Here is a 21,999-nt window from a genome sequence, read left to right as displayed (position 1 = left end):
GATTCTGATTGGTGGTATGCTGAGATCAGCAAGGCCCTGATAAGGCGCCCACGCTAGTCCACATACAGTAAGAGATACGCCGGGTCGGCCGTGAGAGCCAATCAAGATCCTCTTTCGCGAAGCGGAGGCCAAGACATTCCCAAGAGGGATGATATGGCAACTCCGCCTGCCTGTGTCTCCAATCGGGGTAATCTGGGCAATCTGGGCGGGGAGGAAAAGTTATATAGCATCTCGTTTCTGCTGTCCCTCGTTCTTCTCTTTAACTTCGGCAGTGTCTCGAAATATTTAGTAGATACCCGGATATAGACACGATGGCAGCCCCAACGCACCCCTTCGACTCCATTACCCCGGCGGAGATCGTCCTGGCCACCAAGATTATGGCGGCGGCCTTCCCCGGGGTCCCTCTACGGTACAAGAAGATTGATATCCAAGAACCCATCAAGAGTGAAGTGGTTCCGTACATTGAAGCGGAACGGCTAGGCAAGCCCCTGCCCGCAAAGCCCACTCGCTTGCTGCTGGTTCTTTTCCACCGCATGGATACCATGGCCTTCGGCAAGGCATTGTTGAATGCCGACACCAGATCAATCGTTTCGGCCAAAGAATTGCCCAAACACGTCCAGGTAAGACTCATGGAACAAGAACACATCTGTGTTACCTCACAATGTCTCTGACAACAACAGGGTCCTGGTGATCCAGACGAACTGGGAGAAGTCGAGCAACTCTGTCTCTCCCATCCGGCCGTGCAGGCAGAGGTGGCTAAACTGAACCTGCCTCCTGGTGTCACTGTCTGCAACGACCCTTGGATCTATGGCACCGATGATCCCAATGAGACGCGTCGCTTGTTCCAGTGTTATATGTACATCGTTGCGACAGACCATCCCGAAAACAACCACTACTCTGTGCCTTGCAAGTTCTCCCCTGTCTTCGACGTACACAAGCGCGAGTTGGTTCGAATGGATTATCTACCCGGTGGAGTTGATACACAAACCACGGAAACCCAGCCCTGGAAGCCAGTTGAGACCATCCAGTATGCGCATGACCTGCTGCAGGAACCCTTGCGCACTGACCTCAAGCCTTATATCGTCCAACAGCCTCAGGGTCCATCTTTTAACGTCGACGACAATGTGGTCTCGTGGCAGAAGTGGAGATTTCGCGTTGGGTTCAATAGCCGTGAGGGTCTCGTTATTTACAATCTCACTTATGATAAGCGGAATGTCTTCTACAGATTGTCCATGTCGGAGATGACCGTGCCGTATGGCGGTAAGTTTATTCCCATATCATCCCTTCTATTGCTATTAAATTAGGTGGACCAGTCTGACCCTTGCGCTATAGATCCCCGTGCACCCTATCACCGCAAGCAGGCATTCGATGTGGGAGACGTAGGCTTCGGTGTCACAGCCAACCAGCTCTCCCTAGGCTGCGACTGTCTAGGTCACATTAAGTACTTTGATGGCTACCGCGCTGATTCAAAGGGCAACCCTGTCTTGCTGAAGAATGTCATCTGCCTCCATGAGCAGGATAACGGTCTGCAGCACAAACATACCAACTACCGCAACAATGCCGCCACGGTCGTCCGTAACCGCCAACTAGTAGTGCAGATGATCTGCACCGTTGCCAACTACGAATACATCTTCGCTTTCATCTTTGACCAGGCCGCCAACATCGAGCTAGAAGTCAGAGCAACCGGTATCCTTTCCACTGTGCCCTTTGACAACGAGAAGTACGGCACCACTGTTCCATGGGGCACGAACGTCGGCCCTGGCGTCATGGCGCCCTTCCATCAGCACATGTTCTCTTTCCGGATGGATCCTGCCTTGGACGGCTTCAACAATACCGTCTACTACGAAGATAGTGTGCCACTGCCTGAGGATGAGAGCAACCCCTACCTAGTGGGATACACAACCGAGCAGACAGTGCTCCGCACCAGCGGCACGGCAAACACCGATATCAGCCGCCACCGCGTGTTCAAAATTCGCAACGATGCCCACATCAACCCCATCACCTATAAGCCCGTAGCGTACAAGCTTCAGACCTCGCCCAGTCAGATGCTTCTATCAAGCCCGAAGTCATACGGCGCCAAGCGGGCCGGCTTCGCAACCAAGCCAATCTGGATCACGAAGTATCGGGACGACGAGCTGTATGCGGCGGGCGAATTCACCAACCAGAGCCGGGAGAGCGAGGGCGTGGAGAAGTGGGTACAACGGAAAGATCCTGTTGAGAATGAGGATATTGTATTGTGGCATAGTAAGTGAACCTTCTACGATTGTGTATTGCCGGTCGGCAGCAGGGCTAGACTACTGATACATTACAGCCTTCGGCCTGACGCATAACCCCCGCATTGAAGATTTTCCCGTCATGCCCGTCGAGCGCGTCAGCGTCATGCTCAAGCCCGATGGATTCTTCACCAAGAATCCCGCACTGGACGTGCCGCCTTCGACGCAGTCGTTTAACAAGTCGACGTTGCACCCGGAGCCAGCCACGTGCTGTGCTCCTGCAGAGAGGACGGGGAAGTTGTGAATGGATATGACCGATTCATGAGATGACGATCTAGGACATTACTTTTCGGGGGGTCTTTTGTTTATACCGAGTACCCAGTAGAACGCTGAACACTGCATTTATTATGGCTAAAGTACAAAGCTGGGAGTCCACTCTACAAGTAATATGACATCGATTCCCCCAAGGTCCCTCCACCATACAATCCCCTCCACTAAGCCCTACATACATACCTCCCAAATACTATCTTCACGCACGTTTCATCCCCAACACCCAGCTGAAAATCATAAAACCCCCACGCACCTCAACTTCCCCGCAAGAGACCGGTCGGGTTTCTCGGGGATCACCCGGTCGGCGACTGAGCCATGACTAAGCAAGGGACTGACGAGCTATAAATCCGGCTCTATCTCGAGTTATCTCCTTCCATTAACTTCTATTTACCCCCGCCACCCTTCATATCCAAGAACAAGATCGAGAAATCTCTTCAAGATGTGCATGAAAGTCAACTGCTCAAACTGCAGTATGTCATCCCCCGCCCCCAAGCCCACTACAGCATTTGCCACAAGGTCAAGATACTAATGAATGCATCCAGACAAAGCCACCTGGTGGGGCTGCGGCGCGCATATCCCCTCCGTTTTGGACTCAGTTCCGGAGAGTGAGCGCTGCACTTGTGCGCCCAAGGTGGTGCGCGACGGAAAGGAGTACCCGCCTAAGGCGGAGAAATGACTCTCTGCGGGGTGTGTTGTTTGCTAATGCGATAAGAGGGAGTTGCTGATGACTTTACGAGGTGTTGATGGGGCTGATTCGAATGCGTTTGTTGTATTAGAATCGAATGGTAGTATGCCATATATGGTATATATTTGGTTAGCTGTTCTGGAGTGTGGCCGTGGTGGTGGTTCTGATGATTTGATGAGATATATTTGCGATGTACCTGTGTTCAAGTATGACATATAGCTCGTCGTTAATGCGTGCTGATATTAGTCCATTGATAGTGGTAGCCAGCAACCACAATATGCATAGAATAGGAGTAAAGGCATGCCTAGCGAGATTGTTTTGTACATGGCCCCAGGTCATTCTACTGAATAATGTTTTTAGGGGTTGTAAGCACTAGAAAGCGGAATGAGGTTGTAAACACTGCAAGATGAACGGAATGGAGATGATCTAAATTAAGATAATAAAAAGGTTAAAAATGTTGTGGATGTGTTTCCCCCTAGTGAGGAGCTTTCTGTATCGGCAACGCCGCCTACGCGGCGGCGGCAAAAACAAAAAGGAATGACAAGAGTGGGATTCGAACCCACGCCATCTTACGATGATCAGGAAGCTGTGAAGCTGGGTATTAAGGTGGACCTTAACCTGACGCCTTGGACCAACTCGGCCATCTTGCCTTGAGATGATGTTTGTATTAACTTTTTTGTTATGTGATCCATGTTAAATATCAGAGACTACTTTGACCGGCTCGGCCGATCTTCCACACTCTTGTGTCATATTATTGAGAAAATCCGGTGATACACAAGAACCTATCTTCAAGAGATTGAAAATTTTTCTGATGTTAGCCGTATTTACTAATAGCGCTCAATTGTGTTGAGATTCTTTCCATCACTAATATCATCACTAGTAGTACCAGTAAATCTCATATGGTACTAGTAGTGAAATATATATTGCTTTATGCGAGGGTCTGTCCATATGGACTCCAAGAACGGCGAGGAAGATTCCGACGGTATAAACTGAGAACCACACTTAACGGTGTCCCAATGCACCCAGAACACACCATATATACTATTAAGTGATCAATAAAGTGACATAAAAGGGCTACCTCAGACAAGACGTCTAAACATAAGCCCTCCAAAGGGGATCTCAGCTCGGCGGAGTCTGTTCCAAAGTATTCTCCAATGGATAATTTCCCATATGAAATTAATTTCATCAGTAGCCACAATGTAAGCAAAATCCCTCATAAGCAGAGGAGTATGAGTTAGTGGAGAGGTGTACGTGGTAATTTGTTTACCAGCAATGTGAATTGATTTACAATACGCAGCATTGTAACCATTACTACCAGCACTAGTAGCCATTGTTTCACATCCTGATAGGATGTCAGGATGGTATTGCGTATAACTGCTATAATTGGGGCGTCACCTTATAGCCGGAGTTTCAATCAATCCCTAAAGCGGTCATGACCACCTGTTTTCTGAACAACTGGAGACAGAGAGGGGTGACAGGTCGACCGATGGAAGAAAAACCAAGCTTCTGCCAAGGAAAACAAGCATCGGGCGAAAAAGGGAGTGGAAACATTTTGGATCCAATCTGGCTTGGGTGGGCCGATTGAACCCTCTCATCCTTCCGGCTTTTTTGCTAGTCCGTACGGAGCACCCCTCAATGATCCTGGCACTTGAGACTTGGGCCGTTCCTCCGGCCGTTCCTCCGATTTTCTTCTTTGTTCTTCCACCCCCAAAAGGGAGTAGTCAGTGTGTCTGGTAAAATATTCTTACGCGTACCCCCGGCGTCACAGTACAGGCGGTATTGGAAACCTTTTGGGCACTAGGAATGCATAAGGGACCGCTAAGCCTGTATGTCTCAGAATCCCCCCCCCTCCCTTAGCCGTAAGCCACAGACAGCCATTTACGAATCACAAGGGCGCATCCAGATGATTCGAGTTTACCCCCTCGTAGACCCGCAAATAATGCAACGCTGATGGTGAATGTATCAAATTACCGCATACTTTATATCAGGGTTGTCAACCGGGTTCAGCAATCGCATAGCCAGACAGTCTATAGCAGTTGCGTTATGGGGCCGATTATGTGCTTGCACTAGCATGACCGTCCTATTAGCATGGCCCTTAGTAATGCAGTGATATTCAAGTCTAGTCGTGCATCGTCCAAGATCCCACTACACTAGTCTAACCTATACCCGGTGTAGTCTCGGTTCGTTGTAAGCTGCTCATCCAGCTGGGTGTTGTTGCCCTCCCAAAAAGGCAACTCAAACGCCAGCTCACCTGCCCCTAAATCACATCCATGCCCATTCCCTCGTTTCCAGGCTCCAGTGGAGGCCCTAGAGAAACGATACTTGAGTAACTCCGAGGAGACCGTTCAAATCAGGATAGGCAGCACAATTTTCTTTTGAGTCGCGTCCGACATGTTCGATTCTGGTCTACTAAACCGACACAGTGTGGAATATTACACTGGATCATCTTAAACAGAAAGGTGATATTGTCGGTAGCTAGGTTCACTAGAACCCTCCCGACCACAACCGATCTCCTACCCGTATCCTGGAGTTCCTTGGTTGAATGTAGACTCTGCTCGCGACGAAGCTTCAATGGCTAGCTGCATCCTTCTTCTCGGGCTTTGTCAAAATGCTTCCAGTTTTATCTTTCCTCATCCGTCCGCCACCATCGCGATCCCTTGTGTCCATCGCCAAAACATGAATAGGAGCCAGATCCTCCGCTTCAGGAAAGATACCGGCTGCGATAGTAAGTGTCGTCTAGGTATATTATGATCAGCATGGTCATGACTTCTTGTAGGTTCTTGAGGGAGACTTTAGGCTTAGAACATAGAGATTCATACCAGCATTCTGAGATGACTGCGCCGAGAACCAGAGTATAACACTTTTTTATCTCTGTATATACCTGGGTACTCACTAAAGAAGGATCAATTGCTGAATAAAAGCGTAGGTTAAATGGGCCATCACCTACCTGATTCTTGTAGTCTTGGGAAGGTCCCTGGGTACTGATTTTTGAAACCTGGAAAACAAAGTGGCAGCTAGGCTTTAAAGTAGGAGAAGGTGAGCGCGGGGCTGTAAGATCACCTGGTTCTGTTTCGTCATGCAGGCCATCACCCTGTCGGACTGGCTCATGAATTACTAGCCAGTGCGTGAGATTGCGGCCTGATGAGTTAGGTCAGGTTGTACTTAACACCTCATGTTTATCTATCCTATGCATACCTGCAGTTTAAATACTTGGTAAGTATAAAAACAGCTGGACTATTCCATATCAAAATAATCTAAACTCCCAAACCGGCTTTCTTTCCCATCTTTAAGCTCCTCTGAATCCCGCCAACATAATCAAATCATCTATCATGGCAAAAACAGAGTTCCGACAAACCAGGTTTTCCACATTTTAACTACAAGTATGTTGCTTTTATTCTGTGGTTCTTTTATCAATCTGATTGTCTTGAGTTACCTATGACGCCGCCTTCTTTTCCTTCTCCTTCTCTTCCTTCGTCTCCTCCTTCTCCTTGGGACTATCGACTAGCTCATTATTTTGCATAACGAAGGTAGATACCGCAGCGGCAGCCAGAACCGCCATGGCGAGAAAGAATACGCCACGCGCTGCTCGGAGGTATATGCGGATAGCGGTCTCTTTCTCTATGCCACTTAACAGGTCTAAATTGCTATAGTTATGCGAGATCCGGTCGGCCAAACCGGGTTGATTGCGAAATAGTGAACTGATAGCCTTGACCGATAAGTTTTGAAAGATGGTGGCCGAGATGGTCTGGCCGATGGTAGTGCCAGTGTTACGAACGGTGAAGGAACATGATTGAACCACAGCCAGGTGCTGCTTATCGGTGGAGGTAAGAAGACCCATGAGTCTGGTCACGTAGGCGCCACCGGACCCAGCGCCGTAGATGCCAAGATAGACGAAGGGAGCCCAGGAGGGAGTGGACTGAGTCATGGTGCAGAGCATGACTGCGCCGAGCACAGAGCAAACCTGAACTGGGAAATTGATGTAGTAGTACTTTGCTGTAGCCTTGACGAAGAATCCGGCGGCGAAGGAGCCGAGCGCAAAGCAGAGTGCCAGCGGGACGAATCGCAGGCCACTTTGGCCGGGGGAATGGCCAAGGACCTCCAAATATACGGGCACGTAGTACATGATGCTGGTGTTGCCGAAGTTGGAGAAGAACGAGCTCAGTTGCGAGGCAGCCACGGTGCGTTGCATCAAGGCTCGGATGGGAATGTGAGGGTTTTCGGCTTTGTAGAGTTCCCATAGAATAAACCCAAGAAACCCCACTCCGGCAAGAATCAGGGTCGACAGCACGGCCGCGCTATCCCACGAAAACACCGAACCGGCGGCGTTCATGCCGAATTGGAAGAGGATGATGATAACAAGAAGTGCAACCATACCGACATAATCGACTGGGCGCCTGATCGGACGGCTCTTACCCTGAGGGATGTTGAGGTAGAAAGCGACCATTGCAATGTCAAGCACTATAAATGGCACTTGAATCCGAAAGGCCCACTTCCATCCAATGGCGTTGGAGACGCCGCCCCCATACACGCCACCCAGAGCCAAGGTAACACCGTAGGTGATATTGCCAATGCCTTCAATCAGCGCTCGCTTCCTCATGGACACCAGGTCGGTTTCGACAAAAGCTGTGATGGTGCCGATGCAGCCTGCGCCAAGACCCTGTACGATTCGGCCTAGCAAAAAGACCGACAACGTGGGTGCCAGTCCGCACAGCAGCTGTCCCACAGCCAATACTGAGAGACAAAGTACAAGGGCATATCGCCGGCCCAGGAGGTTTGTTAGCTGTCCACTAAATGGCTGCGAGATGGAGAGTCCAATAGGATAGGTGGTAGCAATCCAGGAATACGAAGAGAATGCATCGAAGTCATCGCAAATGTCTTCTATAATAGTGGCAAGCATGGTGGAGTCTTTGAAGTGTCAGAACCCATTGGGGAAGGGGGTTGATCGCTGTCGACGACGGAGTATGCGGGATAGGAGGGGCGCACATACCTAGGGCACTGAGCAAGACTCCGAGCTAATTATAGTGTGTAATATTAGAACCTAGAACATTAAACCGCTATCAAAGGCGCGGGAGGACAGAAGTGGCTCACCCAGAGACCAAATAGAACCAGCACAAGGCGAGCCGTTGATGGCTCTGGATCCGATTCATCAGAGCCGCCTGATGTCTCTCCAACCGCAGTATCTGGGGAAGGTTCTGTCACTGTCACAATCTCTATTGAATCCTGAACTTGATTTTCATCCTCATCTTTACTGAATTTTCGTGTATCAGCCATGATGGGGGCGATGGAGGGGAGAGAGCAAAGGCAGAGAATGGAAGCAGAAAGGAAAATGAAATCTCAGTTTCAGAGGGAGGGGAATAAGAGCTACTGGGCTGGGCACCCCTGTCACTTAGTGCTCGAGTACCTTTGGGCCTGCCTTTGTTCTAGAGAATAAGGCTAACCACTGTCCTCGGGTTCGGCCACTGATAGAAGTCCATCTTGGTGGGGAATAAGTTAGGGTACTGACATCTGCAAATTACCACCTTACGGTTATCTCGTATGATTCTACAGGTAACTGTTATATACAGACCATGGCTCCAGAAGTACTTTTGTCAACCTGCTCAAGACTGGACCCCTGCAGCTCGCCTATGCAGAACGCCGAATGGGATGCCATAGACAATTGCAGTCGTGATCTATACGGATAATGTCATTTGCTGATCTAGCATACACCATCGGCGGGTCTCATTCCTCATGTCTCTCCAAGTCCAGACCTTACGTATACCACAAAGTAACTGGCGCCTTGAGTTGAGCTACAGAAGCATGCGTAGTTTAGCCGACGATATTGACCTCTGATCAACCTGGACGGCCTCAACGAGCTCCGTCGAGCCTCGGAGCACCAGCCCCGAATCGTCTAGAGAAATAGTCTCGACGGGAAACCAGGTCTCTTCCCAAGAAGTCATCAAATTCGGCTGCCAGTACTGTCTATAAAAGAGCGCCGTCACCTCGGTCACATCGCCTAGGGAATAGTCTCAGATAGCAAAGCTTTACCTCTACTTCTTCAATTTGATACACAATTCTTGTTATCGCATCGTTGCAAAGTCGCTGCTCCCAGTCATCATGGACAGACCAAGAGTTGGAATCATTGGCGTCGGCCACGCTGGCTGCGCGCTCGCCGTCGATTTCGAAAGTCGAAACGTAAAAGCCATCCTGTGGGCAGCGCCTGGGCATCGCCGAGTCTACGACCGTCTGGCCGAACAAGGCCATCTAGATGCCACTGAGGCTATCACCGGCCGGTTCTACCCTAGCCTCACGCAAGAGCTGGCCGACGTCCTGCAAGCGACCAGAGTAATCCTGATTGCGGTGCCGTCTACTGCGCATGATGAGATTATAGCCACATTGGCGCAATACAATCTTAGCCAGCATGTCGTCATCTTCATCACGGGTAACTTCATCGCGTCCATTGCGGCGGCTCGACTCCAAGCCAAGGCAGTGATGACCACCTCGCGGGCCCCATACTCATCCCGCACGCAGCTGAACGACGCCGGCGAAGTGCAAATCCGAATCAATGGCATCAAGAAGAGGTTGGAAATTGCGCGTTTCGGGGGACCAGTGGATCAGCGGACCCGCCATTACCTCGGACTTTTGTTTTCCATGCCCCTGGTCTGGTATACCAACACGCTGCAACTGGACCTGTCCACGAACCACGGCGTGGTCCACCCGCCAACTATGTTGTGCAACATCGGGCCCATTCGCCGGCAGGAGACGGGGCTGTTCTTCTACCGCGATTGCATGACGCCCGAGGTATGCGACCTCATGCTCGCCGCCGACAGGGAGCGGCTGCAGGTGGCGGCTGCCCTCGGCTTCACTGAAATGGAAAGTGTGCTGGACATGTTCAACGCCGACTACGGTGCTCAATGTTCCGACCTGGCCAGCTTTGTCGCCAGCAACGCGCAGCTCAACAAACGACCTGGACTGCCTGGTAGCATGCTTGCGCGTCAGGTCTCCCAGGATATTCCGTTCTGGTGCGTGCCGGTCGCCAGCTTGGGCGAGGCATTGGGAGTTCCCACGCCTATCATAAGCGGATGGATCTTGTCTTGCAGCACGCTGAATAAGACAGATTATCGTGCCGTGGGGCGGACGCTGTCATCTTTTAGTCTGCCGGAGGGGGCATCCAAGGAGGAGATTCTTTTAGCCTTTAATGCCTTGGATGATGAAGAGAAAGGCATCGGGAGCCTACAGAGTCAGGGGTTTGCGCTTACTGCGTCGCTATGAGCTGAAGAAAATGCGTAGCAGGCAGACTCGGTGGATGATGGACCGGGCTGGACCGTTTGTGTATTCTAGTGTCTGCAGGTTTCAGTCAGCCTCTGCCGAGTGTGTTGATCATAAAAGTCCTTGGAGTGGGGTAGTAAGCGAGAGGAGATGTTGCGTAGGATACTACACAGTGTCGTGCTATGAAATAGCAAAAATATTGCCTGATTTGGTTGCTGTATATCCCCACATCCAATTTAACCCTCATATGCACGGGAGTAGAATCTCATTAGTATGTGGGATGTTACATTCGGAGAGCGGCGGTTTAATCCTTAGACCTTAGATCCCCCCGGAGAAGCTTGAAGACCTGTTCTGAGTGGGTAATGAAGAGGTTTAGTGGGATAGAACCTTACTCGACTAGGTCTAATGCCCCTTTACCCCTCACGACGGCTTTCTGGCTTGATGGACGCTAGAAAAAGCAGAGCAAGACCAATAAAATCCGAGCAGTGCCAAGGAAAGCTTAGTGAACTAAGCAATGCCCGAGCCAGACCCTGGTCCACTTACGGGGACTCCGACGGTGGCCCACACCAGATTTTACGTGTGGAGACCGCTGTGAATGACAGGGTTAATGTATTACTTGGTGTATCTTGCGAGATTTTAAGGGGCTAACCAGTTGAACCCCTCATAATTGTCAAGTCCCGCTGGTCTATGCTAGGGTTTCTCACGTAAGCCAGTAAGCCATTTTCTGAGCTAATCGATCGGTATCTTAATACTCATACAGGTAATTACAGTGGACTACACAAGAGGGAAAGAAAGCGAGAAACATGAGACATAGTATGTATGATAATCCCGAGGAAGGGTTGGTTCTACCTCGTGATATAACTCAATTTGGATACAATATCACATTACGCCCAGTCATGGTTCCCCTCCCCTCGCCGGGCCTAGATCTCGGCAAAAGGAGTCTCGTAAGGCTTCTCCGCTAGGGGTGCCAACCGCGCAATATGACGCCTTTGACCATCCGACCAATCAATCAGTGCCGTGTGCTGGGTAACCCGATTGTCCCAGACGACTACGCTATTTTCCTCCCAACGAACACGCACCTGGAAATCCGCGCCCGACGCAATGTGGTCGTAGAGGAATTTGAGTAGCATGCTGCTCTCCTCTTGTTTGAGGCCCACGACTTCCCGTCCAGCTAAGTGATCCATCGGGTTAATGACGTGTCTTCAGGAAAGTGAGTAGGTAGAATTGAAACTCACACTGTGGATTAACGAACAATGCCTTCTCTCCCGTAACCGGATGAGTCCGCACAATAGGATGTGTTGAAACCACGGGGTCCCGGCGTAGGATGCCTCCACGAGACAGACTGGTGTTTGCCTGTTCAACGCCGGAGTGCACCACCTCCAGTCCGTGTAGGCGTTCCTGGATGGCGGGACTCAGGCGGCGATAGGCCTGAACAGTGTCGGAAAACAGGGTATCTCCGCCCGCCTCGGGTTTCTCGAGAATGTAGAGAAAGGTAGTGCCAGGGGGTTGGGCTTCGTAAGAAACATCCGAGTGCCAGGCGACCGAGGTGGTCCGCGTCTGCAGGTAGGCTTGTGCACTGCGATCTCCCGCCGCGCGGTGCACCAGATGGACCTCGGGGAAACCCTCGGGAGAGCCCGAAGTTGGGTGGATATGCAGCGGTCCAAAGTAGCGTGCGAAATCGACTGCCTTGTCGATGGGCAAGGAGGCAAAGTCCTGCGCTCGGAAAGCGACTACCTTGCGTTCAGCCACATAGCGCGCGAGCTGGTCCTTACCGGCAGCAGAGAGCTGGCTCAGCTGTATGCCGCGGATCTCCGTGCCAATGGTCGGCGTCAAGTGAGTGACTTGTACCCCAGGGGGCAGCAGCTCCGAGTAGCTCGGGTCGGCATCGAGACCGGGGTCGTGATGCTCAAAGGGCTCCAGGGGAGGAAATTTCTGTGCAGGATCCCAGGTGGGCAGGTAGTGTGGATACTAGGAAAAGGGTTGAGGATGTTAGATAGTTGTCGCCATCACATTCAGTGGAGAGATGAAAAAAGGCAGCATGAATTCGACTCACTTTGGCGGCGGGGTATCCCTTCCGACCCTCCTCGGCATCTTTGTCGTAGGAGATGGGCAGATGTTCCTTGTACACACCCTGGGCTCCCTTGGCCGCGAGGCGTGCCGGAGTATTCGTGTCAGTCAAGATCGCCATCAGGTTGGATTCTGCTACTTGTTCGCAGTTTGTTTAATCGAAATCTACCAGGGGATAGAGGGGTTTATACTTCAGGGTGATGTCAAACTCCCTTTATAAAGCTGAGGTGGGGGACCGGCTATGCGGCATATTACATGATGGCAGCTCTTGACCACGAGAAGTCTCAGCTCGCAAAGATCAGGCCACAGTGGAGAGAAGAGAAATGGCTAATGCAGCATGTCCTAGTCTGCCAGATCGCCTTTTGAGGTTTTGCGAAAGATCGTAGTTGCATGCAACCAAGCCTCTCGAGCCGCACCAGTGTGTATCTGTTGGTAAGGTATGTAATTAATTTGTTTTGTCTTTTGCAATTTCTCCATTCAGGTCTCAGCCCCTCCCTGGGAGTACTGTTGAAGGCTGAGGGGTCAGGCTTTCTTTTAAGTGTTTAAAAGGGTCCTGGAATACCCAATACACAGAGAAAATACCAACAAGGCCTCCTAGGATTTGACTTTCTATCATGTCTGACCGAATCCACACCGAGGAAACCTGCCAGACATGGCCTTGGAGTCAGCCCGTCATTCCCGAGGTCAGAGCGACTGCCCATGGTTTGATCTTGGGGTGGGCGGCATCGCAGCCGCACTCGCTGGCTATCAGTGCTTGGGATGGCGAGTTGACCTACGGCGAGCTAGACAGGCTCGTCCGGCGCCTGGCCGGATATCTGGTGAACCACGGCATCGGTCCCGACGAGATCGTCCCATTGTATTTCGACAAGTCATGCTGGACCATCGTCTCTATGCTTGCCGTTCTCCAAGCCGGTGGAGCATTTCTTGCCCTGGACCCTGCACAGCCGAAGCATCGACTCGCAGACATGCTCGTTCAAACGCAATCCCGGTTGGCCTTGACGTCGGCCAAGTACGCCGAAACCTGTCGAAAACTCGTTCCTGAAATATTTGAGGTGGCTGTCGAGCAGCTCAACAACCTGAAAGACCCAGAGGACTTACCGGTCGTTAGCCCCGACACGGCAGCTTACACCATCTTTACCTCGGGAAGCACGGGAAAGCCGAAAGGGGTGGTGATCGAGCATGCCCAGCTGTGTACCAGCAGCCTGGCAGGCGGAAAAGCCATGGGATTCGACACGAGACAGCCGCGCATGCTCCAATTTGCATCATACGCCTTCGACGCCTGCATTCTTGAGATCATGAACACGCTCGTCTACGGTGACTGTCTCTGTGTGCCATCCGCTTGGGCTCGTATGAACGGGTTGCCCGAGGCCATGAATCAGATGAAAGTGACAAGCGCCTTCTTCACGCCCTCGCTGCTTCGAAATCTCGATCCGGGATCTATGGAAACGTTGGATACCTTAATTGTTGGTGGAGAGCGTGTGCCGCGCGATCTGGTGGACCAATGGGCGCCCAGTCTGAGACTATTGGTTTTGGCCTATGGGCCGACTGAATGCACGGTGGCGTGCATGGCGTTGGCTATCAGCGAGCCAACGCCACTATATGAGAGTGGCAATCTCGGACAGGCCATCACCGGCCGCGCGTGGATCGTCGACGAAGACGACTGTGATCGCTTGGCGCCCATTGGCGCGGTAGGTGAGCTGCTCATCGATGGGCCCGTCCTTGCCCGTGGTTATCTACACAATGACGCCCAAACGCAACAGGCCTTTATCCCGTGTCCGCGATGGATGCCGGAGTCGATGCACACATCGACTGAGCGCATGTATCGGACCGGTGACTTGGTCAAATACACCCCAGAAGGAAGCATCTGCTATGTCGGACGTCGTGATAATCAGGTGAAGATTAGGGGGCAACGGCTGGAAATGGGTGAGGTTGAGTATCAGCTCCAGAGCTGCCTCACTGGCCTCGCTATTGGGGTCGCAGAGGCCGTGGCCGACGTGCTCACGCCTGCCGGCAAGACCGACGCAGGGCCTATCTTGGTCGGTTTCCTACGCATGGCTTCAGAGACCGCAATCAACCAGGTCGGCTACCTCGACTGGGAGAGAGAAGAAGGTGGCTCTCCCGTCATTATGACCTCGGATGCTCAGCAACAACAATTTTCGACTCTGGTTACGGACATCATCTCAAGCATGACACGAGCTCTGCCGCCCTACGCTGTGCCATCGATCTATGTGCCCTTGAAGCAACTTCCACTCTCGGTTTCTGGGAAGACAGATCTTAAACGCCTGCGAAGCATTGCTGGAGAGCTGACTGCGAGTCAGCTAGCGGGATTTACATGTACCACCACTGACTCGATGTCGGACGAGCAGGCACACATGCCCGCCACACCGGCGGAAAGACAGCTGCAGGCACTCTGGTCAAACCTCTTTCATACCGAGCCAGAAAGCATTAGTGTGCAGGATAATTTTCTATGGCTAGGGGGTGACTCAGTCTTCGCCATTGGGCTGGTGGCTGCGGCGCGGTCCGCCGGTCTTATTCTGACAGTGGAGACAATCCTGTCACACCCTGTACTGTCCGACATGGCAGCACATGCAACGATAGCAAAAACTGACTCAGGAGATGCTCCTGACACTATTTCAGCTATTCCTGCCTTTGCACTCCTAGAGTCAAGTGAGTGCGTGAAGGAGGTCTGTCGGCTGGCTAGTGATCAATGCCAAATCGACCCGAGTCTCATCGAGGACATCTATCCATGCTCGCCCGTCCAGGAGGCGCTCATGGCTCTCTCTATCAAGTCTCCCAGCGCATATATCATGCAGTTCGTACACTCGCTTCCGGCGTCAATCGACCTGGAGCGGTTCAAGGCCGCTTGGCAGATAGTCGCCCTGCAGAACCCTATCCTGCGAACCCGCTTTGTCAACGATGATGCTCGAGGGACGCTCCAAGTCGTCGTCAACGAGCAAATACCCTGGACCAAAATGGATGACCAAGTCTCGCTGCAGTCCTTCCTTGTGGAGGATCTGAACAATTCACTACGCCCAGGTCAGCCAATGTCTCGATGTGCAATCTGGCGTCGCTCCTGCAGTGATATTCCGGATAGTTCAGGTTATCACTTCGTTTGGACAGTTCACCACTCAATCCTGGACGGCTGGTCGTTACCGCTGGTACTCTCTCGTGTACAGCAGGCATATCTGGAAGAGCAGCAACACGATATCGTCGAGCAGACCCGGGGGTTTAACAGTTTTATCCACCATCTGTCGACAATTGACATTGACGCAGCCAAAGCCTTCTGGTCCGCAAAGCTCGCAGGCGCTGCGGTGTGCGATTTCCCATCACTTCCGTCGCATGATTACCATGCTGTGGGGAATGCGCACCTGGATCTTGCAACCACAATCTTGCCCCGGAAACAGGAGTCCGGGATCACCACCGCAACGATTATCAAGGCCGCATGGGCCTTGCTTGTCGGAAGCTATTCCAATGTCACGGATGTTGTCACGGGCCTGACCCTTAGCGGCCGCACAACACAGCTTCCTGGAATTGAGTCCCTCGTTGGGCCGACAATATCGACCGTGCCATTCCGAGTGGGGTTCCAGAAAGATCAACTCATTGTTGACCTGCTTCAGAGCATACAGAAGGAGTACCTAGATCTGCTGCCACACCAACATATTGGACTGCAGCGGATCAGCCGCATCAACCCTGAAACCAGGGATACCTGCAACCTTCGCAGCTTGCTGGTCATTCAGTCGACAGGGCAGCAGTCGAAAACGTCCTCTAACTTGCTCTCTGACACTAAGGTCATGCCAGTCCGCCTTGACTTTGCTTTGACCATTGAATGTACCCTTGAAGCGGCCAATCGAGTTCAAATTCGCGCCATGTACGACGATCGTGTATTAGAGCACGCTCAGGTCCAGACCTTGCTCGATCAGTTCGAGCATATGCTCCAGCTGCTCGCGCGTGAAGAACCAACAACCCGGGTGGCGGAAGTCTGCGGTATTAGCAAGGCGGGTATGGCCCAGGTTCTGCAGTGGAATGATACGGTGCCCGAGGTATTCGACGCCTGTTTGCACCAGCTCGTTGATAGGCGCTGTGAATCCCAGCCAGAGGCACCCTCAATTTGCGCCTGGGATGGGGAGATGAGCTATGGAGAGCTTGCTGAGCTTACAACCAGTCTGGCATCTCATCTCATCCAACAGCATGCCGTGGGACCCGGTGTAGTTGTCCCGGTATGTTTTGAGAAATCCAAGTGGACAATTGTCGCCATGTTGGCTGCCCTGAAAGCAGGTGCTGCAGTGGTTTGCCTTGATCCCGAGCACCCTACCCATCGACTGGCAACGATTTTGCATGATCTAGGCGAGCCTCGTGCCAGATGTGTTCTCACATCAACGAAAAGCGCAGCAATATTTATTGCCATGGAGTTAGCGAACCCTATTACTGTGGACTCTAGCCTCTTCCAGGACCTACAAGATTCATCTTCTCTCTATACTCTGACGCCCGTGTCAACGGCACCTCACGATCCTGCCCTCGTCGTCTTCACCTCCGGCTCGACAGGCAAGCCCAAGGGAATCGTGATTGAGCATAAGGCCGTCTGCACCAGTCTGCGAGAGCACGGAGTCGCGATTAAGCTGGGGACTCACTCTCGCGTCCTCCAATTTGCAGCCTACACATTCGACATCTCGTTTGGTGATATCTTCGCCACCCTGGTTCACGGCGGCTGCATTTGCATCCCTTCTGCCTCAGACCGACTGAATGATCTCCCTGGTGCAATCCGATCACTAGGAGCTAACCATGCCAGTCTGACAGCCGCAGTTATCAACCAACTCCAACCAGCACAAGTGCCAGACTTAAGGGTCCTGGTGTCTGCGGGCGAGGCAATGTCTAAGGACCTGGTCGAGCAATGGGCGGACCATGTGCAGTTGATCAATATGTACGGCCCAGCTGAATGCTCCATCTACAGTATCGGAACAGAGGTCATCCAGAGGGCGGACGACCCAAGCGTAATTGGCCGAGGAGTCGGATCCGCGGTCTGGATTGCCGACGTGGACAATTCCAATTTCCTGGCTCCCATTGGTGCGGTTGGCGAGATTCTGATCGAGGGTCCAATCCTGGCGCGAGGCTACTTGAACGATGATCTTAAGACTCAGGCCTCCTTTATCATGGCCCCGCCCTGGATGCCCGACAACCGCTTTTCGCGAAGATTGTACAAGACAGGAGATCTGGCGCGGTATACAAGCGATGGCCGGATCAGTTTCATCGGCCGAGCGGACGGCCAAGTCAAGCTGCGGGGACAGAGAGTCGAAATTGGGGAGATTGAGTACAACCTCCGGCATGTTCTGGCCGGAGCCGCAGTGACTGACCTCGTGGTGGATGTCGTCCAGCTGCTCGAGCAGAAGAAGAGCGCATTGGCGGCCTTCTTGGTACCACATCAACATGACAACATTGGTAACGAAGTTGGGGATGATAATGCCCAAGATATTATCGCGAGCTCAGCAGAAGCACTGAACCAATTGAGTCTACTCACCCAGGGATTAGAAAACAAGCTCAGGGCCGTCCTGCCAGGCTACATGGTCCCGACGGTGTTTATACCCTTGCGACGGGTCCCTCTCTCCGGCTCAGGCAAGGTTGACCGCAAACTTCTCCGACAGCTGGCGTCCCGCCTGTCAGAGCAGGAACTGGCATTGTTCCGGGGGCATAGTCAAAGTGAGCGATCTCTCACCACCATGACAGCCCGGGAGCAACAGCTACGGGGTCTCTGGCAGAGCCTACTCGAAACCAAGAACGTATCTTCCGACGACAACTTCTTCCATCTTGGTGGGGACTCCATCACCGCGATGAGATTAGTGGCAGCCGCCCGCAAAGAGGGACTGTCTCTCACTGTGGAACAAATTTTGAGATCTCCGGTACTGTCCGATATGGCAGAGGCGCTGATTCCCTGCGAGCAGAAGGCCGTTGCTCTCGTGGAGCCCTTTGCATTATTACCGCACAACAGACAGACTGAGCTACTCGCTGTGGCCGCTTCACAGTGTGGCATTTCTACAAGTGTGATTGAAGACATGTATCCTACTACACCTGTCCAAGACTACTTCGCAGCGCCGTGGACACGGTACCAGGCACAGTGCGTCTTTATTATCCCGCCAAGCATCGATCTTGTCCGGTTCATGGCCGCCTGGGATGCGGTTGCCACTGCTCGGCCCTTACTGCGGACTCGCCTTATCCAAATCGACCCCTCGCTGCTGGGTCGCACCTCTGGCCATGCACAGACCGTGATAAAAGAGAACATCCGCTGGCAACGCGAAAAATGCTTGGAGAGCTACCTGGAGCGAGATCGGCAAGCAAGTATGGGATTTGGCGACGCCCTCAACCGATTCTGCATCGTGGAGGAGAACAACGGTAGAGATAGCCGACGGTTCTTCGTGTGGAGCGGTTCACACGCCTCATACGATGGCGTCTCTCTGGATCTGACCTTCAAGGATGTTGAGCGAGCATATCACACTGGCAGCCCACCTATCCGTGGTCTGCAGTTCAACCAGTTCCTCAAACACGTACTCCAATCCGACATGAGCACCAAAGCCACAGCCTTCTGGCACTCGCAATTGTCCGGCTTTCAGCAGCAGAAACAGCAGCCTGGTAGCACGACCCTTTGCACTGTCCCTCACGGCTATCAGCCCAACCCGGAAACCAAACTGTGTCGTGACTTCGACGTACAGCCGAGAAATGGCGGCCAGTCCGGAATAACTCTATCCACCATGGTAGAAGTCGCCATGGCCCTCGTCTTTAGCAGGCTCCTCGGCACCCCAGACGTAGTCTTTGCGCAGTTTCGGACCGGGCGCAATCTTACCCTGCCAGGAATCGAAGACATGGTGGCACCAGCAATGACACGCATACCTCATCGCATCGCAGTTGATCCTAGCTACTCCATCTCGCAGCTGTTATCGACCGCGCAGCAAGGGCTCGCGGAGATGGGGCCATTCGAACATCTCGGCTGGCACCGGATCCGGGAGATCAGCGACGATGCGCGAGCGGCTTGCGATGCAGCAATTCATTTGACCATCATGGCTGGATCGAATTTTGTCACTGCGCAGCTCGGGGAGGAGCTCGGTTTGAAGCAGGTCTGGTCTGGAAAGACGACTCACGTGCCGTTCCGGTTTGCGGTCACCACGACGCCCGGGGGGCATGTCAATGCTGATACTAAGTTCGATTCGGGTCTTGTCCCCGTCGCGCGCATGGACAGAATTCTGCGGGATTTTGAGCAGGCACTATGCCAGCTGGTTGAGGTGGATGATGCGGCTAAGACTGTGGCGGATATTCGGTTCGAGGATGACTGGGGGCAGGCCTCTGTACAGAGCAATGATGTCAGTGCTGGCTCTGCTCAAGCGCGGGCTAGGGCGATTCAGCAAGTGGAATGGCAAGAAGCCGGTAGTGGCAAATAAGAGGGGAAATGAGTGGAGAACGGTTGATAACGTAGACACAGGATATAAGTGGATTTAGAAATAATGATAGAAGATCATAGCATTAACATTAAAATCACATCCATGTCGTACCATACATGATAATGACACCATCACAGACATATACAGAGATGAGAGCATATATACCATCATCACCATCTACTAACAATAATATTATAGACAGTTTCATCAAGAGTGCCCATCTACTCCACAGTGCACTCTCCTTTAATCTCCCCTCTAAACAGGTGCAGCACACCCAAAAGACGTAGCCACCGTACCCCCGGGCCCAAACACCTCAATCAAACTCTCAATGGCAGCCCACATGCCCATACCAGAACACGCCAATCCACCACAGAAGTAGAAGATACAGAAAAGATTCAGCACCCAGTGCTTCTTGAACCCACGGATATACCGCTGCATGCCGGAATCATGGCGCACCGTCTCCCCGGTCGCAGGATCATACCCCTCTCCGGGTAGCGCAGCATCCTTCTGGCATCGGAAACCAACGTATAGAATACCCGGGAGCGTGTAGGTGAAGTTGAGGATCAGGGCCGCGCCGACCATGCTGGAAATTCCACTAAAGTTTGGCACGGCAGCGGCGATGACGAACGCAATCACCCAGTAGATCGGGCCGAGACCGTACCAGAGCATGCGGCCGCGGGTGGTGGAGATATCTGGGAAGTTGAGAAGCTCCATAAAGACCTGTTGGTAGATGGACTTCATGCCGATATTGAAGTAGAGAACTGACCTGGTTAGCGAGGCACATGAAAGTCAACGAGAAAGGAGACTAGAACTTACTGCAGGCAATAATGGATGTTAAAAAGTAGACTATATTTACTGCCATTTGTAGACCTTTCGGCTCAACCACGTTGTAAAGGTTGGAGATGGAGTATTGGCCGTAGAAGCTGTAGACCTGTAATACTGTTAGTCAGATACGTATTGTCAACAGACTCCATATATAGGATCTTACAAAGGCACCGAAGAAGATGTAGACAAAACAAATGAACATCTGGGCGCACAACAATCCCTTCCAGAAGTCCCACGGATGGCGCATTTCAGCCAGGAAGGCAACAAATAAAATAGCACCACCGTAGCTGTCTATGACAGGGTCAGTCGATATACTGGGAAATATGGGGGTGTAACGAAGGTCACTCACAAACCATCTGGTCGACACCAGTGAATTGTCCCGAGAACCCTGTCGCCTGAATCTGATACTTGTCGGGCGGTGGCCCAGCGAAGACCTTGACGGGCTCGACGACCTGGATCAAGGTGGATGAGATGACGGCCTGATAGTCGATACCAAAGTGGCCACCAGCAGCGACCATGCTATTTAGCCGTTAGCACATGCCCGCCTTGGGAGTACAAATCGGACGACTCACATCATGATGAAGTCCGCAATGTTCAACCAGACGGCAGCGTTGGTCAGCCATCCGAGACGCTGCAAGGACCGAATGCTTCCACAGACCATGCCGATGACCATCATGATAATCATGCACGCCACGAAACAGATACTTTCATTGGACAGCTGCGACAGGATCTGGCCGTTACCCAGAACAAGCACGGACACCGACATCAGCAGCTGCAGCGACTGTCCGATGTTGACCAAATGACGACTCCAAGCTCCAAAAACACGATAGTAGGTGTCACCAAAGTTGATCAAGGGGTAGCGCGTTGAGTCGAGTTCTAGAAACACCTTCCACAGAATCCAGCCACTGAAGCCGGCGAAGCAACCAAAAACAATGAACAAAGCCACGGCAGGACCGTATCCCACACTTGCAAAGACGAACCTAGATCACAGAACCACCCGGTTAATGTTATGCGAGATGGTCATTGGTTTCGACGGGTTGAGAATTACTTACGGTGCGTTTGCCCAGCCTAGCACGTCGGTGGTAATCAAGTAGAAGACGGTACCCCAACTGGCTGTTCGGAGGGCGCGAGCTGCAGTTCTCCATTCCTCATCGGTAACAGCTAGGGACGAATCTGAGGGAGTGGATGCGACCATGCCCTTTTCACCTTCGAT

The 21,999-nt window shown here is 52.2% G+C and overlaps 9 protein-coding genes and 1 non-coding gene across 10 annotated transcripts; 4 read left to right on the top strand and 6 right to left on the bottom strand.

Annotated features, from left to right (window-relative positions):
• Positions 1-311: 311 nt before the first annotated feature.
• Positions 312-2,517, top strand: An03g00730 (uncharacterized protein; the record flags this gene model as incomplete). Its single annotated transcript, XM_001389939.1, has 4 exons — positions 312-620; positions 681-1,260; positions 1,333-2,244; positions 2,312-2,517. The coding sequence occupies 4 exons, from the start codon at positions 312-314 to the stop codon at positions 2,515-2,517; spliced, it is 2,007 nt and encodes a 668-aa protein (XP_001389976.1).
• A 465-nt stretch (positions 2,518-2,982) lies between these two features.
• An03g00720 (uncharacterized protein) lies at positions 2,983-3,219 on the top strand (the record flags this gene model as incomplete). The annotated part of the gene is made up of 2 exons (XM_001389938.3): positions 2,983-3,013; positions 3,086-3,219. The coding sequence occupies 2 exons, from the start codon at positions 2,983-2,985 to the stop codon at positions 3,217-3,219; spliced, it is 165 nt and encodes a 54-aa protein (XP_001389975.1).
• A 547-nt stretch (positions 3,220-3,766) lies between these two features.
• tRNA-Leu (AAG) lies at positions 3,767-3,878 on the bottom strand. The gene has a single exon. It is a non-coding gene; the product is annotated as a tRNA-Leu (tRNA).
• Positions 3,879-4,055: 177 nt separating this feature from the next.
• An03g00700 (hypothetical protein) lies at positions 4,056-4,559 on the bottom strand (the record flags this gene model as incomplete). Its single annotated transcript, XM_059746866.1, has 3 exons — positions 4,056-4,133; positions 4,262-4,362; positions 4,517-4,559. The coding sequence occupies 3 exons, from the start codon at positions 4,557-4,559 to the stop codon at positions 4,056-4,058; spliced, it is 222 nt and encodes a 73-aa protein (XP_059600176.1).
• Positions 4,560-5,796: 1,237 nt separating this feature from the next.
• Positions 5,797-6,053, bottom strand: An03g00690 (hypothetical protein; the record flags this gene model as incomplete). The annotated part of the gene is made up of 2 exons (XM_001389936.3): positions 5,797-5,964; positions 6,048-6,053. 2 exons carry the CDS (start codon positions 6,051-6,053, stop codon positions 5,797-5,799), a joined length of 174 nt encoding a protein of 57 aa, XP_001389973.1.
• A 608-nt stretch (positions 6,054-6,661) lies between these two features.
• Positions 6,662-8,499, bottom strand: An03g00680 (uncharacterized protein; the record flags this gene model as incomplete). The annotated part of the gene is made up of 2 exons (XM_059746865.1): positions 6,662-8,133; positions 8,304-8,499. 2 exons carry the CDS (start codon positions 8,497-8,499, stop codon positions 6,662-6,664), a joined length of 1,668 nt encoding a protein of 555 aa, XP_059600175.1.
• Positions 8,500-9,321: 822 nt separating this feature from the next.
• On the top strand, positions 9,322-10,476 carry An03g00670 (uncharacterized protein; the record flags this gene model as incomplete). The annotated part of the gene is made up of 1 exon (XM_001389934.1): positions 9,322-10,476. The coding sequence occupies one exon, from the start codon at positions 9,322-9,324 to the stop codon at positions 10,474-10,476; it is 1,155 nt and encodes a 384-aa protein (XP_001389971.1).
• Positions 10,477-11,393: 917 nt separating this feature from the next.
• Positions 11,394-12,661, bottom strand: An03g00660 (uncharacterized protein; the record flags this gene model as incomplete). Its single annotated transcript, XM_001389933.3, has 3 exons — positions 11,394-11,644; positions 11,709-12,441; positions 12,527-12,661. 3 exons carry the CDS (start codon positions 12,659-12,661, stop codon positions 11,394-11,396), a joined length of 1,119 nt encoding a protein of 372 aa, XP_001389970.1.
• A 493-nt stretch (positions 12,662-13,154) lies between these two features.
• Positions 13,155-19,961, top strand: An03g00650 (uncharacterized protein; the record flags this gene model as incomplete). The annotated part of the gene is made up of 1 exon (XM_001389932.1): positions 13,155-19,961. One exon carries the CDS (start codon positions 13,155-13,157, stop codon positions 19,959-19,961), a length of 6,807 nt encoding a protein of 2,268 aa, XP_001389969.1.
• Positions 19,962-20,216: 255 nt separating this feature from the next.
• On the bottom strand, positions 20,217-21,999 carry An03g00640 (uncharacterized protein; the record flags this gene model as incomplete). Its single annotated transcript, XM_001389931.3, has 6 exons — positions 20,217-20,722; positions 20,778-20,892; positions 20,950-21,077; positions 21,136-21,305; positions 21,359-21,766; positions 21,839-21,999. Coding segments are annotated over 6 exons (1,488 nt in total), but the record flags the coding sequence as incomplete, so codon positions are not given.

This window comes from Aspergillus niger (genome assembly GCF_000002855.4).
Source record: "Aspergillus niger supercontig An03".
Taxonomy (NCBI): Eukaryota; Fungi; Ascomycota; class Eurotiomycetes; order Eurotiales; family Aspergillaceae; genus Aspergillus; species Aspergillus niger.
Note: the sequence above shows the minus strand (reverse complement) of the source record. Positions and strands in the feature narration are given on the sequence as shown.